The sequence below is a fragment of the Schistocerca nitens genome, chromosome 2 (genome assembly GCF_023898315.1).
Source record: "Schistocerca nitens isolate TAMUIC-IGC-003100 chromosome 2, iqSchNite1.1, whole genome shotgun sequence".
Classification (NCBI taxonomy): Eukaryota; Metazoa; Arthropoda; class Insecta; order Orthoptera; family Acrididae; genus Schistocerca; species Schistocerca nitens.
The window spans coordinates 1,013,463,871-1,013,488,942 of record NC_064615.1 but is presented as its reverse complement, the minus strand read 5'-3'; the positions used below and the strand labels follow the sequence as shown (position 1 = coordinate 1,013,488,942).

General features: G+C 41.8%; 1 protein-coding gene across 1 annotated transcript in view; it reads right to left on the bottom strand.

The window, feature by feature from the left end:
• Positions 1-344: 344 nt before the first annotated feature.
• The window catches only part of LOC126235506 (uncharacterized), a 67,709-nt gene continuing 42,981 nt past the window's right edge, over positions 345-25,072 (bottom strand). The window contains exon 4 of the mRNA XM_049944224.1: positions 345-409. Within this exon, the coding sequence (XP_049800181.1) occupies positions 345-409 (65 nt within the window). The remainder of the gene's footprint in view (positions 410-25,072) is intronic.

Sequence of the window (25,072 nt, the reverse complement as noted above, 5' to 3'; positions counted from 1 at the left end):
GCGCGATGAAAATTACCTGTATGCCTCTGTACGAGCCTCACTATGCCTTAATTAATCGTTACAGCTCTTACTCGTAGTGAACAACGAAGGCAGACTGTAACAGATTTGGTTCTTTAAACTTTTTGATAAAGGAGCAATCATTCTTTGGTTAGTAATATGTATTCTTACGTCTAACAATCGACGTATTTCGTATGTGTCGGTGCGCTAAACAGAACATCGTGCCTAATATTACGTGAAAATGGATTAGTCAATTCAGCGGCTGAATTGTCTCACTAAAGCAACACATCTCAGCGACTGGTTACTGCAATCCATTCATTCCGTTTTGTATCTTTGGTGATGCACGTTTATGGGTGCTCAAGTACCAAACGTAAGGTCCCGTGCTGGATCTCCAGTTGGTCAAAGAATTCACCTGTACAAGAAGACAGCGAGAAACCTCATAAAAACCTGCGTGCTGTTGAAAATTTGTGACAAGTTATTGTGGATCTGCTCTTGCACTGGATATCTACGTACACTATGTGATCCAAAGTACCCGAACATCTACAAAAACATACGTTTTTCTTATTAGGTGCATTATGCTGCCACCTACTGCCAAGTAATCATTAGACATCGTGAGAGAGCAGAATGGGGCGCTCCGCCGAACTAACGGACCTCGAACGTGGTCAAGGGATTGGCTGGCACTTGTGTCAAATGTCTGTACGCGAGATTTCCATACTCCTAAACATCCCTAGGTCCACTGTTTCCGATGTGATAGTGAAGTGGAAACGTGAAGGGACACATACAGCACAAAAGCGTATAGGCCGACTTCTTCTGTTGACTGATAGAAACCGCCGACAGTTGAAGAGGATCGTAATGTGTAATAGGCAGACATCTATACACACCATCATACAGGAATTCCAGACTGCATCAGGATCCACTGCAAGTATTATGACAGTTAGGCGGGAGGTGTGAAGACTTGGATTTCATGGTCGAGCGGCTGCTCATAAGCCACGCATCACGCCGGTAAATTCCAAACGAAGCCTCGATTGGTGTAAGGAGCGTAAAAATTGGACGATGGAACAGTGGAAAAATGTTGTGGGGAGTGACGAATCACGGTACACAGTGTGGCTAACCGATGGCAGGGTGTGGGTATGACGAAGGCCCGGTGAACGTAATTTACCAGCGTGTGTAGTGCCAACAGTAAAATTCGGAGGCGGTGTTGTTACGATGTGGTCGTGTTTTTTATGGAGTTGGCTTGCACCCCTTGTTTTGCGTGGCACTATCACAGCACAGGCCTATATTGTTGTTTTAATCACCTTCTTGGTTCCCACTGGTGAAGAGCAGTTCAGGGATGGCGATTGCATCTTTCAACACGATCGAGCACCTGTTCATAATACACGGACTGTGGAGGAGTGGTTACACGACAATAACATCCCTGTAATGGACTGGCCTGCACAGAGTCCTCACCTGAATCCTACAGAACGCCTTTGGGATGCCTTAAAACACTGACTGCGTGCCAGGCCTCACCGACCGACATTGATACCTCTCCTGAGTGCAGCACTCCATGAAGAATGGGCTGCCATTCCCCAAGGAACCTTCCAGCACCTGATTGAATGTATGCCTGGGAAAGTGGAAGCTATCATCAAGGCTAAGGGTGGGCCAACACCATATTGAATTCCAACTTTACCGATGGAGGGCGCCACGATATTTTTCTTTTTCAGCCACTTGTCCGGATACTTTTGATCACATAGTGTGTCGTAGTCCAACTTGAAGAGATAAATCGAGCCTTGAAGCTTCAGAAATAGTGATTCGTACCACTGTTTACTGTGTCTGTTCCAATTACTGTCCACTTATCAAAAACGAGATGCACTGTCTGTACTTCGCTACAGAATAAAAAATGTTTTACCTCCTGTGTTCTTCCTTTTTTTCTTTTTTAATTGAAGAAAATCACTTACTATCATGAGCGAACAGACATTTATACGTTTCATAATTATCGGAATGACTCTTATCTTCAAATATTTAATTAGTCTTCTGTAATTGCATATGCATTTCTCGTTTTAATACTGTTGATTATTGGGAATACAGATTTCTCAAGGCTACACAATTCAGTCGAGTGCAGTACTCAAAAGGAACAAAAAGACACAGACTTCATTCTCAAGTTCTATAAAAAGTAAGTTGTAAATATTAAAATGAAGTCAAGAGAACCTAAGTTTAAAGTACGACCTTATCAGTGGGAATTGTACTATGGCAACCGTGGTGGTTTGCAATTGGACGGGGCATCGTTAACATTGGCTACTCTGAAAGCTAATTCACAGCAATTTAGGATACCGGATCGGACGCGCTAGAATTAAAAGATAGAGACTTAGGGATTTCACTTTAAGGAATACTGTACTTCGATTTGTAGGACATGTGATACTTTTGATAGATAGGTACATAAATACACTAGAAAAAGCGTACCTTTTTGGTTATAGCTACTTTAAAACTTGACTTAAAAAGCTCGATTTCCCCGTGCAACAAATTGTGGAAGCCTGTATGTACTTACAAAATGTAAACTGTGAGATTTAAAAAAATCTTTAATTTTGCTTCGAATGAAATTCCATAATATTGCTTATATATCTCTGGTGAATTAAAAGTTGAAACAGGGATAGATGGTCATACCGCTCTAGTTCTCCAGCTACCTCTTTAAGCGCTACCAGTCGCTTGATAGTGAGTCTTTGTAGCCAAGTGACACTTAGATGCTTCTCTTGACTCTTTATTTCAACAAAAAATAGGTATTTTTCGTGATTTTAGTATTTAATACACACAATATTATGTATGGATCTCTTTGCGTTTACCATATTTGATGACGCTATATGGCAAACTGCCCCTACCGATCGTGAGAGATGGTCATACCATCTTCGTCATAGTTCGCCACCCCTAAAACTTTGTTTGTTTTTTTAGTTTTAACGTTTTAACGGGAACTCCTTTTTTATACAAACGCCAACGAAGTACATTCCCAACATTGCATCTACTAGAGGCAGATAGACAGAAGAGGAACTTCTAATTGCTATTACTAAAGTAAAAAATGATGGTTATTGTCATAAAAGGTTCTGTAGCGTCTAATAGTCTAAGCAAAACCCTATAGCGAAAAATAAAAACCTTTTGTGATTGGGTCCAGGTTCCTGTTTGGGCTTAGACAATGAGAAACGACTAGTCTGCCATACAAAAAAAAAAAAATAAATAAATAAAATAAAAGAATTGCAAGCCCACGTTTCTTTTCACAATGGGCAGCCTAGGAAATTTAGCTGATAATTTTGCCGTAATGCTTCACATAAATCATGAATTTAATTTTGAAAAAGGAAAAGTACGTCCACACTGGTTACAATTTTTATTATCTACACATTCTGATCTATCTGTGCGGAAATCTGAAATTATTCTCTCTTACACAACGTACTTGTAACAAGCACTTCAATGAAAACCTATTAAGATTATTCGATACCATTTCAATACGACTTCTCTTTGTTTTTAAAATGTTTTGTCAGCTGATCGTCTATTTCTTGCGTGTCTAGCCATCTAATCACGGTACAGTCCTAAAATGGTCGAATGTTACATAATGCAAAAACAATTCGTATTTCGTTTGAAATTCCTCCTGAGTTCGTGAACGAAGCCTTATTTTGTGTTTTAAGAATATATAGAGCAATATCTAGAAATTTTCTAGAGCTTTGTGTATTAGAATTTGGCATTAGCATTAGAAAAAAATCATGGCTATTTAAACCTGTTTTACCCTAACATAAAATGAAGGAACGGTCGCTAGCTAATTTGACGACAAGAATCAAAGGAAATCTCCAGAATGAGATTTTCACTCTGCACAGGAGTGTGCGCTGATATGAAACTTCCTGGCAAATTAAAACTGTGTGCGGCACCGAGACTCGAACTCGGGACGTTTGCCTTTCGCGGGCAAGTGCTCTACCATCTGAGCTACCCAAGCACGACTCACGCCCCGTCCTCACAGCTTTACTTCCGCCAGAAACTCTCTGTTGGTCCATCGTCGCTAGGGGACATCGGCTGGTAAGTACTTTTCAATGTCAATAAACTTCACTAACAGCCGTATACCTGAAGATATTTTAATTTATTCTGAAAGCAACCAGTTTCGGCAATTCATTTTGCCATCTTCAGGCCCCATACGCTTTAATCCAAATAAACGAATTTATCGTATAGCACCATAAAACACTGGATATCGTGAACTCCAATCGTTATCCAAATGCTTCATACGAAGACGAGTTGCTGTCACGTCTTCGTATGAAGCATTTGTATAACGATTGGAATTCACAATATCAAGTGCTTTATCGCGCTGTACGATAAGTTCGTTTATTTGGATAAAAGAGCATGGGGCCTGAAGATAGTAAAATCAATTGCCGAAACTGATTACTTTCAGAATAAAATAAAATATCTTAATGTATATTTGTGTTGATAAAATTTATTGACACTGAAAAGAAACAAAGAAAGTCTCGTGGAAGCCAATACGGAAGGAGAAAGGATACTGCATAAAAAAGGTCGAAAGAAAATAAGTCGGATTAATAAAAGAAGAGACAGTAAAATATGGCAACCAGTATAACTAGTTCTAATGAGTAATCCAAAACTCAAGTAATTTTCACCCAACTGAAAACAAGTTGTGTTCAAAACTGGAAGACCTGTTTCTTTCCACAAAAGTTTTGAATGTACTTACCTATGTCCCATCTAATTTATCATTATAGGAGTGCTCTTACGTCGGACGTACATACACATGCATAGTGTAAAAATGCTTCTCGTCTCACTCACGTTATGATGTGCAGTCTTAACTCCAAAATGTTCATAATTGAAGGACATTCTCACGGAAATCTCTTAGACGTTGTAACAGGTACCCTATGAGAGAACAAACATTTTTTAACGTCGCCTTACGTTTCTGTCGGACTCATGACAATCTTACACAACAATTAGCGCGGGTGAAAAATCACGAATTCCTTTGTTACCTAAGTTAACCGCAGTATGTTTTTCGTTGACCAGTGCCGAATTTCGCGTTTTCTGTTCAGAACACTGTTAACGACCTATGCGCGGTGGTGTCTGACAGTGGTATTAACGTATGCAAATACATATCTCGCACTTCGATTTCTTTTTGCGCTCGTTTTCGTTTGCGCGGCAGCTGAATATTCATGTGCTGCACAGTGCACGTGAGGTGTCCTTTTGAATTCGAACCTTATTTACTTTGGAAACAGAGCAGGGTAAACGCTCCAGGTTAGCCAACATTTTTCTCTGCAAGGCCGATCGTTCTGTTATTTGTGTTTAATCCACGACAAATATACGAAAAGTGTAAATAAATCATCTGAACATACCAGTAACGAACTGAAGCTGAAGTAGTTTCTTTCTCTGAATTTTTTCCGCGTTATCTGCCCTTGGACTAAGGTTATAAGAAAATTATTTTTACTTGCTCTTCTTCATCTCTTTCTCCATCATGACGAACATCAGTTTCTTCTTTAAATGTTCACATCATCTCCCACTGCTGTGTAACATTTTACCCCGAAGTGCTTACTTTTTAAGGTCTTCTCTGACCTAGAACCATTTTTTCCGATCTAAAACTCTACATTGAGGAGTATCACTTACAGAATTGAGTTACACCATCAGGATTCGGGTTTTCTCTTGTGACTTTGCTTTCGGATTGCTGTGATTGCTTTGCTACTCAATGTGGCATAAGAAAGGGAGGAAGTGGTAGGTGTGTCGGAGGTTTTGGGGCTCCTTAAACACTTATAGACATTATATAAATTTATTTATGACACAACCATAAACCAGAGCGCCTCAAAACAAATAACACAGAAAATTATTTCAGCTCAAATACCGCCAGCATCTCTTCACAAAATAGTAAACCAAATATTACTTTACAAAAGAGACTAGATATCGTACCCTAGCCCGCATCTCGTGGTCGTGCGGTAGCGTTCTCGCTTCCCACGCCCGGGTTCCCGGGTTCGATTCCCGGCGGGGTCAGGGATTTTCTCTGCCTCGTGATGGCTGGGTGTTGTGTGCTGTCCTTAGGTTAGTTAGGTTTAAGTAGTTCTAAGTTCTAGGGGACTGATGACCATAGATGTTAAGTCCCATAGTGCTCAGAGCCATTTGAACCATTTATCGTGCCCTAAATGCTCTCGTGAAGAGAACTTAATAAACACATTGAACGTTCCTTCGCAATGAAACGAACACGCTGAATAAATCAGCGAACCTGTAATTACTAACTGATATACAGCTGTAAGGAACAATAATTAAAAAGGGCTGTATGCCCAAAAATCAGAAATACTATTTCTAAATTGAAGTAACAAGTACATAGAACTCCACAAAAGCTTGAATTAATTGTGCAGTGCAAATTTAATTTAATAAAAGTAATAATTTGAAGTAGTGTACACGAAGCTGGAATATGAAAATGACAGAAGGGGTCAATAACTGCAGATAACTAGATCACAGACTATATACACTGACAGAAAAAATATCGCAACACCAAAAAATAAATAATGTAGAGTAATGAAATTTCGGAATACACTATTCTAGGTTACACATTTGAGTGACTAACATTGCAAGATCACAGACTAATGAAAGCGCGAGATATGCCATTGCAAATATGAAATGATGGTACATCAACAAACGGTGTAACCGCCAGAATGTTGAATGGAACCGATCAAACGTTCATGTGTTGTGTCCTACAGGTGCCGGATGTCAATTTGTGGGATAGATTTCCATGTCTGTTGCACTTGATCGGTCAGTACAAGGACGGTTGAAACTTCTTAATTTACATGTGTGAGTCTGTACTTCAATAGCTGCATGACTGAGACCCACAATATCCTAGCGCAACGCAATCTGAATTCTCAAAATAAAAGATAGCCTCACTTCAAATAATTAATACAAAAGAATGGTCCTGAAAAAGAAACAATTCCGAAAATAACCTATACATTTCATTAAGCACTTACCTCACAAAAATCTTCATTACGCGAACTACTGCAATACAGCGAGCGTCAATACTACCAGCTAAATAAAAGATTCTAACTACTAAAGCCACTAACTGCTAATAGGTATGTGGTTAGCAAAGGAAAGATTCTGTTGCCAACCAGATAATGTATTTTTGACCTTAATAATGTGACATCCAGTTGAGACACGAATATAAATCGTCAGTGACATCCAGTACAAAGATATATAATCATGAATAATTTTCAATCTCCAAGTCGGATACTTCCAGATCGTTAGCCTACGATAACATTTCAGACCTCTACCCTCCATCAATGCTAAGTTCTCACATTTAACAACCATCACTGCTGGCTGTTCACCTCCAATCGCCCAACAGTACTTGCATCAGTGCTGGCGACTAATTTCCAACTGGCCAACACTACTAGCGATTAACTTCCAACAACGAGTCCAACCAGCCACAGAGTCTCTTACAAAGAAAGCGCAGTCAGAGATCCAATGCAAAGCGCTACACAGCGCGGCCAGCACAGAAGCTGCCCACTTACACGGTTACTGCTCTTTGTAGATGGCACTGGACTTGTAGTCAATGATGCCCCATGTATGTTCAATTCCAGACAGACCTTGTGATCAAGCAGGCCAAGGCAACATGTCGAAATACTGTAGAGCTTGCTGGGTTACAACTGCGGTATGTGGGCGAGCGTTATCCTGTTGGATAACATTCCCTGGTACGCTGTTCATAAATGGCAACACAAAAAGGCGAATCACCAGATTGAAGTACAAATTGGCAGTCCAGGTGTGTGGGATAACCAAGAGAGTTCTCCTGATGTGGTACAAAATCACACCGAAGACCATAAGCCCAGATGTAGGTCCATTGTGCCTAGAATGCAGACAGGTTGGCTGCAGGTCCTCAACTGGCCTCGCACAACCAACACACGGCCATCACTGGAACGGAGTCAGAACCAGCTTTCATCAGAAAAGACAACTGACTTCCACCCCATCCTTCAAGTAGCTCTCGCTTGGGGCCACTGAAGTTGCAAATGGCTGTCGTTTGTGGTCAGTGGAATGTTCGCTATAGAGCGTCTGGTTCGGAGCTCACCTTGAAGTAACCGATTTGTAACAGTTCGTTGTTTCATTGCGTTGCCAACTGCTGCTCATATTGCAGGTGCAGATGCAGTACGATGCGCCAGAGTCCCTCGTGGAGCACGATGGCCGTTCCTCACGGCAGTGCCTGTGGCCGTCCGGAGCCAGTCTTCTTACGACTGTACGTTCCTGTGACCACAGATGCCAGGAACCATTTAAATTGGCTGCTTTCCTGCCAAGTCTTTCTGCAATATCGAAGAAAAAATGGTTCAAATGGCTCTAAGCACTATGGGACTTACCATCTGAGGTCATCAGTCCCCTAGACATAGAACTATTTAAACCTAACTAACCTAAGGACATCACAGACATCCATACCCGAGGCAGGATTCGAACCTGCGACCGTAGCAGCAGCGCGGTTCCGCACTGAAGAGCCTAGAACCGCTCGGCCACAGTGGCCAGCGCAGTATCGAAGGAGGAAAATCCAGTTTCTCTTAGGTCTATTATACGACCTGGTTCAAGCTCAGTGAGGTGATGATAATTATGTCCTTGCCACCTTAAAAGCATTCTTGACTAACACCAACACATCTCAACCGTTCTGAAATACAGCTAACGCTAGAGCGTATATTTAAAGGAAACCTGATTGGCATCCTCATAGTACCAGCGCCACTATTATGCGACTGGCGCGAAATTTGAAGAGACATCATTTTTCACATGTACAAACTCGCCTAGCAACTTTCGTGTATGACACACAACTCCTTCTTGGTGTCGCGATTTCTTTCTGTCAGTGTTCAAGTAATCAAAGCACCTAACATAAGCTGCTAAACCCGCAGGACAGGACAGGTAGTTTCAATTGTGGAAAGGGGTCAAAATAAGCGACTGTCAGTTACACTCGAACATACAACTTTCTTTATTATTACAAGAGCCAAGAAATTTAAGAAAAGAAGAACACAGAGTTAATATTTGAAACTTAACTACCGGCTGAATGCGCCATACAACCTCATGCCTTAAGGGCAAGCCCACTTTAATTTAAAATCGGCTGAAGGCCAATAATGTAAGACTAAACCAAAATCAGAAATTTAAAACGCAGAAGGCCTTATCTTAAATCAGTTCTTTCAATCAGGCTGAAGGTCCAAACAATCTCTTACCTTAACAGCAAAACAACTTTAATTTGAAAGAAACGGCTGAAGGACCATCTCTTAAGACTCAAACCAAAATTAAATTTTTAAAGGCAAAGGCCTTATCTTAAAACAGTTCTTTAATTAGTCTGAAGGCCGAAACAATCTGACCTTAAGAGCAAAACAACTTTAATCCAACATCGACTGAAGGCTCATCACTTAAGACTCAACCAAAATTAAATTTTTAAAAAGGCCAGTGGCCTTAGCTTAAAACAGTTCTATAATTAGGCTGAAGGTCCAGACAATCTTACGCTTTAAGGGTAAAACAACCTTAATTTAAAAATCGGCTAGAAGTCATGCAAATACGTACAAACAAGAACATAAAAGAAAAGGCATTACACCCAACGGCACTCAGAAGTTTCCGAGCGTCGGCCTGGAATTCAAACACTAACGCTCGCTAAGGTGAGACAGCCACTCGGCCCACCCATTGTCGATTCGACGACAACCCAACCGACAGACAGTCAACGGACCCACCGACAAGATAACTTCCGCTCCACCCGACCAGCACACAATAGGGAGTTCAATGGAACAACGGAGATGGTATTGGCCCCCACAACCAATTATATATTGCGCTGTCAAACTACACACTGTGCTGGACAGCGACAACTCGATGAGGAAAGTACACTGCCTGAATTTACGTCAACGGCCAGGGCAGGTAACCGGAATGTTAACGGCCACAGGGCAGAAGATTCCGCTGGTGCACTTCAATTCAAAATAACCAAGTACAGTTAAACTCCGCCGGAGGGTGGCTAAAATTTGCCAACTTGGAAACACACGTTGTTGCTCGCGGGAATATCCCAACAGCCGACAACGAAATCTAAACGACACAATGTGACCAGTCGTGACTTGCTGGTAGATTAAGTCAAAACTCAACTTTCATGTACAGGATCGGTGAGCTGCGGACCTCGTTGCAATGGGAACAGAACCCCACACAACGACAGCTCATGGACGCCGGCAGTGGCCTCGGCCGAACTACGCGCCGCGGACATTTCCTCGCTGCTCCACGCCAATCGACCAACTGCTCGCACGCAGCACAGCCGGAAACTATAAGGGCCAGGTCAAATATAGTACAAAGTACGAAAATCGATACACACTGCTGCTGCCACTCGCGGAGAGAGAGGATAACAGCATAATCGCGATAGCCGCGAGAGACTAAACACAGAATAGCAACCAAGGTTTAATCCAACGCATAACATGAGCCAGCCACGGCCGACAATGATATAATAACACTCGAGGGCGACTAGTTTTACACAAAACACCCCTTGATTTCCAGATAGCACTACTCTAACTAGCACACACACTGCTCATGCCATAGCCACACCCAGAGCATCACTCGATGATACGCTCCCTGCGACAACGTTTGAGAGAAGCACAGCTCAGACTCACTACTGAAGTTCTCATCGAACACCAGTGGGCCATCTCTCTTTCTCCCTCCTCCTCTCTCGCATAGTGCGACCTAGCGGGGACCACACCACTGGTAGAATTGTGTAGGGCCACTCCAGTCTTCACAAGAACTACGCCATCTGGCACTGTCTGCCTGCTGGCCTCAGGAACCGACGTCGGCGTGTTGATAACAAATAGGCTCTAGCCTCTAGATCACAGCCGCCCTCTACACAAAGTTGCCTCTTCTGCTGCCACACAACTCTCAGCTCCGTCCGTGCTGCGCAACTACCGTGACTGCTTTCTCTGCTCCTCTCGTTTCTTCCTCCCTCGCTGTCCACCGCCACAGCGCCACCCTCCAGCTGTTCCACAGCGAAACACCGGACTGCACGGTCTCCCTTGCTTACGGCACGCATGGCATCAGGAACAAGCAGTCACTACACCCAACACAACACCAGCAGACCGTCCCTTGCAGCCAGTGGATTGAAAATCTACCGGGCCCCACTGCTCGCCGACCTAGGCGCGAAATATCCTTCAAGCTAGCCCGATTGTCAGTCCAAGACGCGTTTAGTTCCTGTGCTCGTCAGTCCGAGACCGCTCATCACTCCAAGCAGCTCATAGCTCGGCCCACGGTGACGCTGACCGTAGGCAACAATGCTATACCCGTGTTCTTTTCCAGTGACAGCCCTTTTCCAGTGACCAGAAGGATTCTAAGCCCCTTGGAATTACCCGGAATTAAACGCGGTACATCCTTCAGTATTTGCTTTGTAGTTGTATCTTGAGTAACTATTTTTATTTTTAATGCCACGTGTAACGTAGCAGTTTATCCACAAACTATCACACAACGTATTTTATACTGTAAATAGCAGAAAAACATGGCCTTGTCTTAGTATATATATGAGGGCTATTCGGAAAGTAAGGAACGATAGGTCGCGAGAAAATGAAACCACAGCGAAAATCAAAACTGTTTTATTTGCAACAGTTAGCTACAACTTCCAGCTACTTATCTCCATAGTCGCCGATCCGATTTAGACGTTTGTCGTTGCTTTGTACCAACTTTCCAATACCCTCGTTATAGAAGGCAGCCGCCAGTGCTTTTCGCCAGTTCTCTACGCTGGCCTACAGCTCGTCATCTGTGGCAAAATGTTGTCTTCATAGCCAGCGGTTCATGTGAGCAGAGATGAAACTCAGAGGGAGACAATTATGGGCTGTATTGTGGGTAATCAAACATTTCCAATTGAAAACAATGTAGGAGTATCTTCATTGCCCCTGCAGAAAGTGGCTGAAAATTGTCTTGAAGAAGAAAACGCCCGACAGTTATGTAATGTAGGCTGCATAGCTTCAGGCGAAATTTATCACCAGGCCCTTGGCGGTAGACATTATTGTTCTGGGTATCTTTATGTGCTCCCTGTGTGCTCAGAACTAAAACGAACGACGTAATGCGATCGACGGGCATACTAGAGACACTACCCAACACACCAGTGCAAAACTTGATCGATTTTCACTGTGGTTTCCTTTTCGCTACCGATCGTTCCTTATTTTCCAAATAACCCTCGTATATTCCAATCTTCTATTAGTCCATCTCTTCCACCCTTCTCTTTCTCCCCATCTCCTCCTTCCCCTTGTATCCATCTACTCTTGGCCCCTGACTCTGTTCATCTTCTCCTTCCCCCTCTCCCTAACCATCTCCATCTCCTCACTCTCTCTACCTGTCCACTCTCTCTTTATCCATCTCTACACCTTTCTGTCTCTATCCCCCCTTCTGCCTCCGTCCATTACCCCACCAGAGCTCTCTCTGTCCAACACACCCTCTCGCCATCCACCTCCTCCACCACCACTTCTAGTTACCTCCATCTCTCCACCTCCATCTCCCCCGTTTCTCTGTCAATTTATTTTTCCCCTCACTATTTACTCCTTCCCCCTCTGCCCATCTCCACCCCCACCACTCATTCCTTTTGTGGTGTCACCGCCAGACACCACACTTGCTAAGTGGTAGCTTTAAATCGGCCGCGGTCCATTAGTACATGTCGGACCCGCGTGTCGCCACTGTCAGTGATCGCAGACCGAGCGCCACCACACGGCAGGTCTCGAGAGACTGACTAGCACTCGCCTAGTTGTACGGACGACGTAGCTAGCGATGCACACTGACGAAGCCTCGCTCATTTGCAGAGCAGATTGTTAGAATAGCCTTCAGCTAAGTCAATGGCTACGACCTAGCAAGGCGCCATTAGCATTACATAGCTTGTATCTAAAGAGTCTCACTTGTATCGTCAAGAGCGATGTACCACAAGGATGGATTAAAGTTAAGTATTCCAGGAGCTACGTACTTTTCTTTATAGCATTCATTACGTATCCTGTTTCAGACCTATCTACTACCCTGCGTGAGTTAACGCGTGCCTTTCGGCTACTTCCGAGTGGCGTGGCTGTCTTGTTACGCCACAACACCTTTGTTTCCCCCTCTCTTTATCAGTCTCCTCCTCCCGCTCTGTCAGTTCATCTCCCACATCTCTGCCTGTCTCTTCCTTCCCTGTCTCTAACCATCTCCTTCTCTTTCCTTTGTCAACCTCCACCTCCTATTTCACCTGTATGACTAGTAAATCTCGCCCTGCAGAACCATTTTCACACAGCTTAATGTTAATTTCCTCAACTATGATATAATTTCGTAGGTACATTCCATGTGAAACGTCCCCTTTTTAACAATTATACACGACTGTGCTTAAACTGACACACAATATTTTTTAGCGCAATGCAATCTGACTTTCAATAATCCCTACAAAAGAATGGCCCTGGCTAACATTAACCTATACCTTTCACAAATCACTTACCTCACAAAAATCTTCGTTAATCGAACTACTGCAATACAGCGAGCGCCACTACTGCCAGCTAAATAAAAGATTCAAACTACAGAAGTCACTAACTACTGATAGGCATAGTTAGCAAATGAAAGATTTTGATAGAGAACAAACAATGTATTTACCTTAATAGTCATCAAAAGTCATAATATATATAGGAGTTCATAACATCCATTCTTACAAATATCAAAACTCCGCCATTTCTCTCCCCACATCCACCACTGCTGGCGGCTCACCTCCAACTGCGCAACGCTACGCGCTGTTCACATCCAGCTGCCGCTGCCCAATACTACAATGAGAGACAACAATGCAAACTAGCCACAGACTGCACACAGCACAGCCAGTGATTTTCATACAGAGCGCTACGTAACGTTGCCAATAAGAAAACATAAACAGCCTACTTACACATGGTATATATGTCTATTGTCGGCGATATGTGTTGTGAATAGAGTTGCTAGCAAAGAAGTCATTAATTAAAGCGTCATGCAAGATGCAGCAGTTTCCCACACATCTCAGCGCTTATGACGTGATACCTACTGAATTGTGTCTCATACAGTGAAATATTTTTGTATATACGTTTAGTAGGATGTGGGAATACCGTCTGAGTAATGTGTTGCGAATAGAGTTAAGAGTAAAGAAGTAAGAAATTAAAAAGTCGTGTATGATGCACCATTTTCCCACGCATACCATTATTTATGATATTCTGTTTCATTATATATTTTTCTATGTGGCATATGTGGATGTGTTGCGATTAAAATTCGTAGAATCTAAGTAATAAATTGAAACATCCTGAATGATGCAGTAGTTTGTTACCCATTCAGTGTTTATAATGTTGTATCTCCTGAACTGTCGTACAATGGTGTAATTTTTCCGATATATTCATTGGTACATTTCAATATTTTCTGCAAAATGTGTCACGAATACAGTAAGCACTAAAACCAGTAATAAATTAAAACGACATGCTTCGTGTGTCAGTTCCACCTCATGAACAGCGAAAATTTATCAAGCGATCAACTTTTCCCTTTCATCATTTTGTGAGGTTTGTCAGTGAGTAAAAGTTTCGTAAAGATCTCTAAGTGCTTTCATTCGCAAATACTGGATAACTTAATTATGGGTATTCTAGCGTTGTGGGCAACAATACTTTTTCACCCCCGCCCTCATCCGTTTAATAGTTGAGTAGTTTAAATCTTTCACAGTGATTATTTGCAGAAATTAAATTATATGTGTACCAAGTTTGGTTGAATAGGCCCAGTGATTAAGGAGGAGACCTGGAACATTCATGCATACGTACACTCATTTCTGTAATTCCTATGTGTAATACATATATATGCGTTATAGCCGATTCTTTAACACTATATGATAACTACAGACCATATTCACTACTACCAATGATTCCACAGCTAATCACATCTTCTTCTCCTTTCCTATTATGGTGAGGGGGGGGATCTGTTATTTTCTGCAGAATTGGGAACTTCTTTAGCTAGCTTGTGATATGGACGATTCTTAGAAGGCCCACAGGATCATAAATTTGTTCGGTGCTGAAAGTAGGCCCCTGGCCAGGTATAGGACAGAGAATCGCTGTGTCCCATGTCCCATGTCTCCCGCCGGGGGAGGGGGATGGGGGGGGGGGGAGGATTGGGGATACATGCCATAAAACTGCATTGGTTGACACACGGATAAATCCTTTTTAGGGAGATAAAAATCAGTTGGCTTTTCTCATTAGTGTCACCATATAAATGCATCGTGTACCAGAATTCAGCTGCAGTTAAACCATCATAATGTTGTAGCAGCCATGATGCAAGTGAGGCAACGGAATATTGTCCTCACATGACGAAAAGACGCAGCAGCCACGTATCAGGCTGATAATGATATGGCTGATATTTGCCGCTAAGACTTCGCTGCTAGTGTGGCACATGTATACAAGGCAATTCCCTCTTCCAGTGCTTATTATGCCTTTGACAGCAGATAGTACATGGCGCGGTGATACTAGACGAAACACCCAATTTTTTGTGTGATACTGTACTTCTTATAAATCAAATTGTAATTTAATATTTGCCATGTTATAACGTATGCTTGCCATGTTAAAATTTTGAGAAGTTAACAAATGGGTAAGCTTACTCATTATGAAGAGGTTGGTGAAAAGTATGATGAGGTAAAAGAAATTATTCAGATAGTTAAGGGAGATGAAAATTTAATCGTCATGGGGGACTGATATTTGGCAGTAGGTGAATACTGACTGGGGGGGGGGGGGGGGGGGAGGGTAAGCAATCAAAGAGGAAGCCGCCTTGTCGAATTTTACACAGACCATAACTTAATCAAGGCTAATACTTGGTTTAATAAATTGAGGTCATCAGTCCTTAAGCTTACACATTACTTAAACTAACTTAACTAACCTACGCTAAGGACAACAGACACCCATGCCCGAGGGAGGACTAGAACCTCTGACAGGAGGAACCATGCAGACCGTGACAAGGTGCCTTGACCGTGCGCTAACCCCGAGCGGCTTGGTTTGAGAATCTTGAAAGAAGGTTGTTGAAGTGACCTGAAGACACCGAAAGGTTTCAGATTGGTTATATAATGGTAAGACAGATTTAGGAACCAGGTTTTAAATTGTGAGATATTTCGAGAGGTAGATATGGACTGACCACAATTCTTTAGTTATGAACTTTAGATTAATTTTGAAGAAACTCCAAAAACGTAGGAATATATGGAGATGAGAACTGACTAAACTGAAAGAACCAGAGGTTGTAGAGAGTTTCAGAGATAGCATTGGGAAACAATTGACAAGAAGAAGGGAAAGAAATACAGTAGAAGAAGAATGGGCAGCATTGAGAGATGAAATAGTGAAGCCAGCAGCGGATCAAGTAGGTAAAGAGACAAGGGCTTTTAGAAACCCTTGGGTAACACAAGAGATATTTAAATCAATTGATAAAAGGAGGAAATATAAAAATGCAGAAAATGAGACAGACGAAAATGAGACCAACAGGAAGTCCAAAATGGCTAAGCGGGAATGGCTAGTGGGCAAATGTTAGGTTGTAGAAGCATATATCACTGGGGCAAGATAGATGGCGCCTACTCGAAAATCAAAGAGACCTCTGGAGAATAGAGACTATCAAGAACCTAGATGGGAAAACAGTCCTAAGCAAAGAAAGGTGGAAGGAGTATATAGAGGGTCTGTACAAGGGCGATGTACTTGAGGGAAATGTTATGAACCCAGATGGGAAAATAGTCCTAAGCAAAGAAAGGTGGAAGGAGTGTATAGAGGGTCTGTACAAGGGCGATGTACTTGAGGGAACTATTATGGGAATGGAAGAGGACGTGGCTGAAAATGAAATTGGAGATAATGCGTGAAAAATTTGACAGAGCACTGAAAGATCTAAATGAAAAAGGTCCCAGGAGAAGACAACATTCCATTAGAACTACTGATAGCCTTCGGAGAGAAAACCATGACAAAACCCTTCCATCTGGTGAGCAAGATGTAAGAGACATGTGAAATATCCTCACACTTCAGGAAGAATATAATAACTCCAGATCCAAAGGAAGCAGATGCTGACAGGCGTGAAAATTACCGAACTATCAGTTTAATAATTAACGGCCGCAAAATACTAACACCGTTTTTGTACAGACGAATGGGAAAAATGGTAGAAGACAACCTTGGGGAAGATCAGTTTGGACTCCGTAGAAGTGTAGGAACATGCCACGCAATACTGACCCTACAACTGCTCTTAGAAGACTGGTTAATGAAAGGTAAATCTACGTTTATAGCATTTGTTGACTAAGAGAAAGCTTTCGACAATGTTGACTGGAATACACTCTTTCAAATTCTAAAGGTGGTAGTGATAAAATACAGGGAGCGGTTGGCTATTTACAATTGGTACAGAAACAAAATGGCAGTTATAAGAGTCGAGGGGCATGAACGGGAAGCAGTGGCTGAGAAATGAGTGAGACAGGGCTGTAGCCTATCCACGACGTTATTCAATCTGTATATTGAACAAGCTGTAAATCTGGAATAGGAATTAAAATCCAGGGAGAAGAAATAAAACCCTTGAGGTTTGCCGATGACATTCTAATTCTGTCAGAGACAGCAAAGGACATGGCGAACAGTTGAACGGACTTGGCAGTGACTTGAAAGGAGGATGTAAGATGAACATCAGCAAAAGCAAACCGAGAATAATGTAATGCAGTCAGTTAAATCCGGTGATGCTGTGGGAATGAGACTAGGAAGCGAAACACTTAAAGTAGTAAATGAGTTTTGCTGTTTGGGAAGCATTATAACTGGCGACGGTCGAAGTACAGAGGACATAAAATGTAGACTGGCAATGGCATCGAAAGCGTAGCTTAAGAGGAGATATTTGTTAATATATATAAGTATTTTTTGAAAGTATTTGCATGGAGTGTAGCCATGTACGGACATGAAACATGGACGAGAAACAGTTTAGACAAGAAGAGAGTAGAAGGTTTTGAAATGAGGTGCTACAGAAGAATGCTGAAGATTAGATGGGCAGATCACGCAACAAATGAGGAGGTACTAAACAGAATTGGGGAGAAGAGGAATTTGCCGCACAACTTGACTACAAGTAGGGATCGTTTGGGCAGACACGATCTGAGGCATTAAGGGCTCACCAATTTAGTATTGGAAGGGAGCGTGGTGGGTAAAAATCGTAGAGGGAGGCCAAGAGATGAATACAATAAGCAGATTCGGAAGAATGTAGGTTGCAGGAGATATTTGGAGATGTAGATGCTTGCACAGGATAGAGTAACATGGACAGCTGCATCAAATCAGTCTTTGGACTGAAGACTACAACAACAACAATATAGATTTTGGATAGTGTAGAGCCATATGTACATTAAATGAAAAATAAATACAGGTTGCTGTGACAATCACTTTTGAAATACCTCTTTATTTTTATCAATTGGTTTCCAAGCCATTTCAGGTTCATGTTAAAAATGAGATATGCAGATGTATACATTTTCGTGTTAACATGATGCTGTGTCCTGATATTGTGACATGAAGACAGGACAGACCTTGCTGGAGCGCCTTTTGCGTTGTTTTTTTATTTGTTGCGGTCTATGGGCGGAATCGACAGTATTAACGTCGCTCAAAGACAGAACTTTTTAGTTTCTAAACTAGCGGTATTCTGACCCCACGTTATTTTTCACACTGCACGAAACACAAGGAACTCCTTCCAACAAGGGAACCTCCCCACCCCACCCCACTCAGATTTAGTTATAGGTTGGCACATTCGATAGGCCTTGAAAAACTAAACACAGATCAATCAAGAAAACAGGAAGAAATTGTGTGGAACTATGAAAAAATAAGCAAAATATACAAACTGAGTAGTCCATCTGCATGATAAGCAACATCAAGGGTACTGCGAGATCCGGAGCGCCGTGGTCTCGTGCTTAGCGCGCGCAGCTGCGGAATGAGAGGTCTTTGGTTTAAGTCTACCCTCGGATGAAAATTTTTATTTCTTTATTTTCGCTAAGTTATGATCTGTCCGTTCGTTCATTGACGTCTCTGTTCACTGTAATAAGTTTAGTGTCTGTGTTTTGCGACTGCACCGCAAAACTGTGCGATTAGTAGACGGAAGGACGTGGCTCTCCAATGGGAACCGAAAACATTTGATCGCAAGGTCATAGGTCAACCGATTCCTCCACAGGAAAACACGTCTGATATATTCTATACGACACTGGCCACGGCATGTGCGTCATATGACAGGAATATGTTGTCGACTCACCTTGTACACTTGGCGAATGGGTAAAAAGATTCTTCTACCTTGCCCGATTTAGGTTTTCTTGTGGATGTGATAATCACTCCCAAAAAAGTGATGAAAACATAAGCGTTTGTCACATGATGAAAACATAAGCGTTTGTCACATAAACTGAAAATTAAAAAGTTAATCTTTTCACCCAAGAGAAGGCTTGAACGAAGGACCTCTCGTTCCGCAGTTGCTCACGCTAACCACGGGACCACGGCACCCACGAGCCTGCTTTTTACTTGTAGTTGCCTATGTTGCACATGGACTACTCAGTTTGTATATTTTGCTTTTTTTTTCATAGTTCCGCACAACTTCTTCCTGTTTTCTCGATTGATCTGTGTTCAGTTTTTCAAGGCCTATCCACTGTGCCAACTTATAACTAAATCTGAGGGGGGTGAGATTGGGAGGTTCCCTTGTAAGTGGAAATTTTATCTTCAAGCGAATATCTCTGTAGTACTCATTACTCGTGCTTCACGTTCTGGATGCTGCACGATTTCTGTTGACACTAAGTGTTAACAAAGTAATAATAATAATATATAGTGAATAATACGGTGTGGTACTTACCCGTGGCTGATAGACAAGGACAATAGTAGCTGCCATGGGAGTTGCCTGTATTACACCGACTCATAATTTGTACCAGTACTAAAAAATTCGTACCTCTTCTGATACTCGGCATTTAGAGAGGTCAGCGTGGACTATGTGTTTCTAATAATCATATTGTCAGCTACGAATACTGTATGATGATGAACAGATCTTCTGAATATGGTGGTGATTTTGTTGTAGTTTTCATCTTTCTTCTTTTGAACATGGCGAAGAGCACTACTGTTATAAGGTAAGTAGTAAAGCAATGTTTTATTTATTGGTGCATATGCCTGAAATAACCTTGCTTTTCAGATAGTGACGTATCTCTATACGTTGCGATTCGCATGTAGGAAACTGGCAAAGAGACTATGGCAAGGATACCTACAATATAATCGCTACAAGTTTCTGACATTGTACCGGTACAGTTTAAGGAACTTGCACGTGTAGTGAGGTTTAAACGAACGTTTAGCGTTACTGGAGTAATATGATGTTCAGAAAAGATGTGAGTAATTTTCTAATGCGTTCCTTATCCTAAGATAATTATTAAATAATTATTTTGTAGTACAGTACGGCAACAGAAATGCGGGAAAGAGGCATAATATTGCGAGTTGTGGAAGGAAGATCGAATGGAGTAAAAGGTGAGATACATGAAATACAAAAAATGGATTCATTGAAAGAGTGCACTGGTGCAGAATGTAATGAAAACGTTATGTGTTAATGCCTGCAAATCGTGATGAAATAACTGAAATATGGAATATTTCCGTAAATTCAGACATGTATATATCTTCGAGCACAGGAACATAGGTAATAAGGGTGGTAAAATTTATTTTTTAAAAAATTTATTACGAAACCAGATTATTATTTTCTACAAATTCTAGATGTTTCGAAAATTGCGTGTAGTGTGTTTATTTTTCTCAGAAGTCCTATTCTTTAAATCACATTCCGAGAGCAACATCCTACAGTTTAGGATAGTATTGTTTAAATAATATTGTAATTTCCTGTTTCGGCTACGATAAATAAATTACATAAGTAGTACAATATTTAGACAGCTCTCCGGTGAACAGTACACAAGGCACTATCTTAAAGTGTTTCATGTCTTCTAGTCTCGGTTGAGCAACCTTCTTCCCCCATCATCACGCTACAGATACGAAGACGTAATCTTCTGTAAGCCTTAGCTACATCTACATATCTACTCCTCTACACACCAGGCGGAGGGCACTATTCGCGCTCCAAAGTCATATTCGCCCCCCCCCCCCCCCTCTATTCCACTCGCGTATCGCAGAAGGAATAACAACTGTCTCAACGCCTCAGTACGAGCTCTAATTGCCCTTATCTTTGAATGGTGATCATTGCGCGATATGAAAGTTGGTGGTAATAATATATGCTCTACATTCTCGGTGAGGATCGGATTTTGGAATTTAGTGAGCAGCCCCTTACGTTTATCGCGTCGTCTATCTGCAAGTGTGTCCCACTTCATACTTTCTATGATATTTGTAACGCTCTCGCGATGGCTAAATGTACCAGTCAAGAATCTTGCCAATCTTCTTTGGACCTCGCAATCTCTTGAATCAGACGCAGCTGGTAAGGGTCCCATACAGACGAACAATACTTTAAGACTGGACGAACTATTGTAAGCAATTTCCTTTGTTGAAGGACTGCATCGCTTCAGGATTCTACCAATAAACCGCGATCTAGAGTTCGCCTTACCCGTTACTTGTGTAATCTGATCGTTCCATTTGAGATCGTTTCGAACAGTCACACCCAGATACTCGACGGATTTTACCGCTTCCAAAGATTGGGCATTTATTTTGTACTCGTACATTAACGGAGATTTTCGATTTGTTATACGCAGTAGGTTGAGATAAAACTGCCAGTCATTACACCACGAATTTATTTTCTGCAAATCCTCATTGATTTGTTCACAACTTTCGTGTGATAATGCTTTGCTGTAGAGTACAGCCTCATCGGCAAACTGTCTAATGCCGCTGTTAATACCACCAACGAGATCGTTTACGTAAAGCGTAAAGAGCAGCGGACCTGTCACGCTGCCCTGGGGCACATCTGATGTTACGCTTGTCTCCCCATTCAGGGCGACAAACTGCTCTTTGTTAGAAAATTTTCTTTCCAACCTCATATGTCATCAAATAGACCGTAAGCGCGCATTTCTTGCAGCAAGTGACAGTGCGGAACTGAGTCTAACACCTTTCGAAAGTCGAGAAATATGGCATCAGCCTGGGAGCTGGTATCTACAGCGTGTTATATACCGTGCACAAAGAGGGCTAGTTGTACCTTGCATGATCGCTGTTTCCCAAAACCGTGCAGGTTTCTGCAGATGATCTTCTCAGAGTCTAGAAAGGTCATCTGAAGATGAGTCTGATATATCTTCAATCTAGGTCATGAAAAAATATTTCATAAGTGACCGGTGGCAGCTATCTGTATTTATAGTTCATTTTGTGAGTGGTGTTTGCAGATTATTATAGAGAGAGAGACCCTACTGTGCTTTCACTGGACAAGGAACATAAGGAAAATTTTTCAGGCTTGAGAGAATGATATTGAAAGTGGTATAGACCACTCTTCCGAATGGCGAAGCTGACAGTAATGGAAGTGGTGCTCGTCGCCTTTATCAAGGTCGTTCTGCACAACGTCCGACTCCATCGTATACCCTCGAGAAAGGCTACCTTCACAGTCAGCAGGCGTGACAGTGGTCGTTCAAGGAGACGCTTCACGCACATCCAAATTATAAGAGGCCGTATTGCATCACTTTGAAGAGAACCCGTCAATGTGTACACTAGGAATATTTTTGGCTGTTAATGAATGGAACTGTAAAACAAAACCTAATGAATTACTTGTAAAAGTGGCCCCGCGTTACCAACATGGTTTCAAATGGTTGTAGCACGGGAACAGCACGTTTCCGGACATGCATTCAAATTCAAAGTATTATCTGCTCACTCCCTTCTACCAGTCCTAGTAGCTTATAATGCGATTTCCGAACACCCTGTATAAAGATAAGTCTTTGTTTAAAGTAGTCACCAAAAGGTCGAACCGTTATTGAGCGACTTCTTTCAAGTTTTTGTGTGTTCAAATGTGGGTGAAATCTTATGGGACTTAACTGCTAAGGTCATCAGTCCCTAAGCTTACGCACTACTTAACCTAAACTATCCTAAGGACAAACACACACACCCATGCCCGAGGGAGGACTCGAACCTCCGCCGGGACCAGCCGCACAGACCACGACTGCAGCGCCTAGACCGCTCGGCTAATCCCACGCGGCTTCAAGTTTTTACGTCACTCTAACGAACGGTCCGACGCATAGAAGTTACTTTTTAAAAAAATATATATACTGTATGCAAATATATACGTGCTATATGAAGGAGAAATGTTTTTAATGAAAATCGCGAAAAGTTCTGTACTTATTCACTTCAAATCCTTACACGACACTCTACTAAACGTAATATATTTATGAAGTTCTGCATGACTTGGATTCCGTAATCCTATTCGAATCATTAGCCGATAAGCCATAAGTATGACTTCCCTGTTGAAAGAGAAAGAAAAGAAACAGCACATAGTTGTGCATTAATTCTTGTATACATTAAACAAGTTGTGATATAATTTTTGTTATATATGTATACATAGCAGCACGAGAGGTCTCTTACGCCCCTTATACCGATAATACTAATTGATTTATCCCTTAATTTTAAATGACATCAGTTCTCAATCAAGGTTTCGTTGGCAATAACAATAAATAAGGCACAAGGTGAGAGAGAGGGAGGGAAGGGGAGAAGTGGCTGACACAGAGGAGGAGGAGATGGACAGAGAGGGTGAGAAAGAGCTTAGGAGATATACCGAATTCCCACACATATTTAGCAATTGCAAAGCACTGCCATTGTTGCTAATCTTTTATAAATCAGAATATATGGCTGCTTGGAAAGCGTACAAGGAGAAAGTACCATCCTCAGTAACATTGGGCAATTACGTTTTGATAGATGTAAACAACTGGAATCGACCGTCACTCAGTCAAATGAAATTAAACTGAGATTAACAGCAGTCAGCAGAGCCTATTTTCCATTAAAAATTATATTTTCCTCAAGGATTTTAACTCTCATCACCAAATTAATGATTTATAAAACATTTATAATAACATACGCCTTGGAAACTGTATATTTAACTTCAAAAGACATTGTAATGCTAGATGCCTTTGAGAAAAAAGTGGCCCAAAGTATGAGAGAGGAAGTAGGTTCTATCATGAGATGTACACTGTACATAAAGATTCGTCTATTAGAAGACCAGTGAAAAAAGCTAGATTAGGGTGAGCGCGACCCCTGGTACAGATGAATGATACGGAAATCAAGGTGCTCAAAGATAGCAGACGTTCCATCGATGACCACTGGGATTGATGGGAGTCACTGAGGACCTGCAGTAAAAGGGCTGTACGGGAGGAAAAGCTCGAGCGCTGGTTCTTGATGAATGGCGGAGAGTTGCTGAAGAGGTCACGGTTAACAATGAACTGTAGAACCACAGAAGAAGAACATTACACGATGTCATCCTTGAGCGCTGAACACTAAGTATCTAGTGTGGACATTACCACTGAACGTGCAGATCTAAAATAGGTTCGCTGGTACAGTGGGACACATTAACATGCTTGGCGTGCAGCGGAATAACGAACTGTTTTCCATTAATGTAAACGTGGCGCTATGCATGTAAAAGAGGCTTTAATAAGTGCAGGAATTTGCATATGCTAAGTGACGTGCATTTAACTTGCGTTGCAGAACAGACCAGTTTTCACTACGTTCACAATTCGTCGACAACCGTGTTGCGTCTAGTGGATGGCTTTTTGCCTGTCAGTGGTAGAACCTGTGACAATCAGCTTTGATAGCCGTTGCGCAGATGACTTCCATTGACGTTCTACAGTCATTTTAAGATAAAAAAAATCGGAGGACCGCGAAGGAATTATCCGAATGGGACGGAAATCGGTAGATGTGATGTACAGGCAAAATGAATGATAACAATTTCAGAAAAATTTGTTTCACAAATTGAACAAGTCAACGCATTTTATCGCAATATTGCAGCCCAGTGATCATATTTTCACCAGGAGTAATTCCCAGCTTTTTCAGTACCCAACACTTTCCAATATTACCACAACTGAATGTAATAACAGCAACATGAACTCCTAGTTTCATTGTATGCATGCCCACAAATACAGTTTTAGGGAGGCGGTTCGAAAATAGACCGTTGAAACATTCATTTGGGTTCTGTGTCTGCCCATGCAGACATTTCCATAGAAGGTCAGGAGGAGACAAGTCTCTGAAAATAGGTT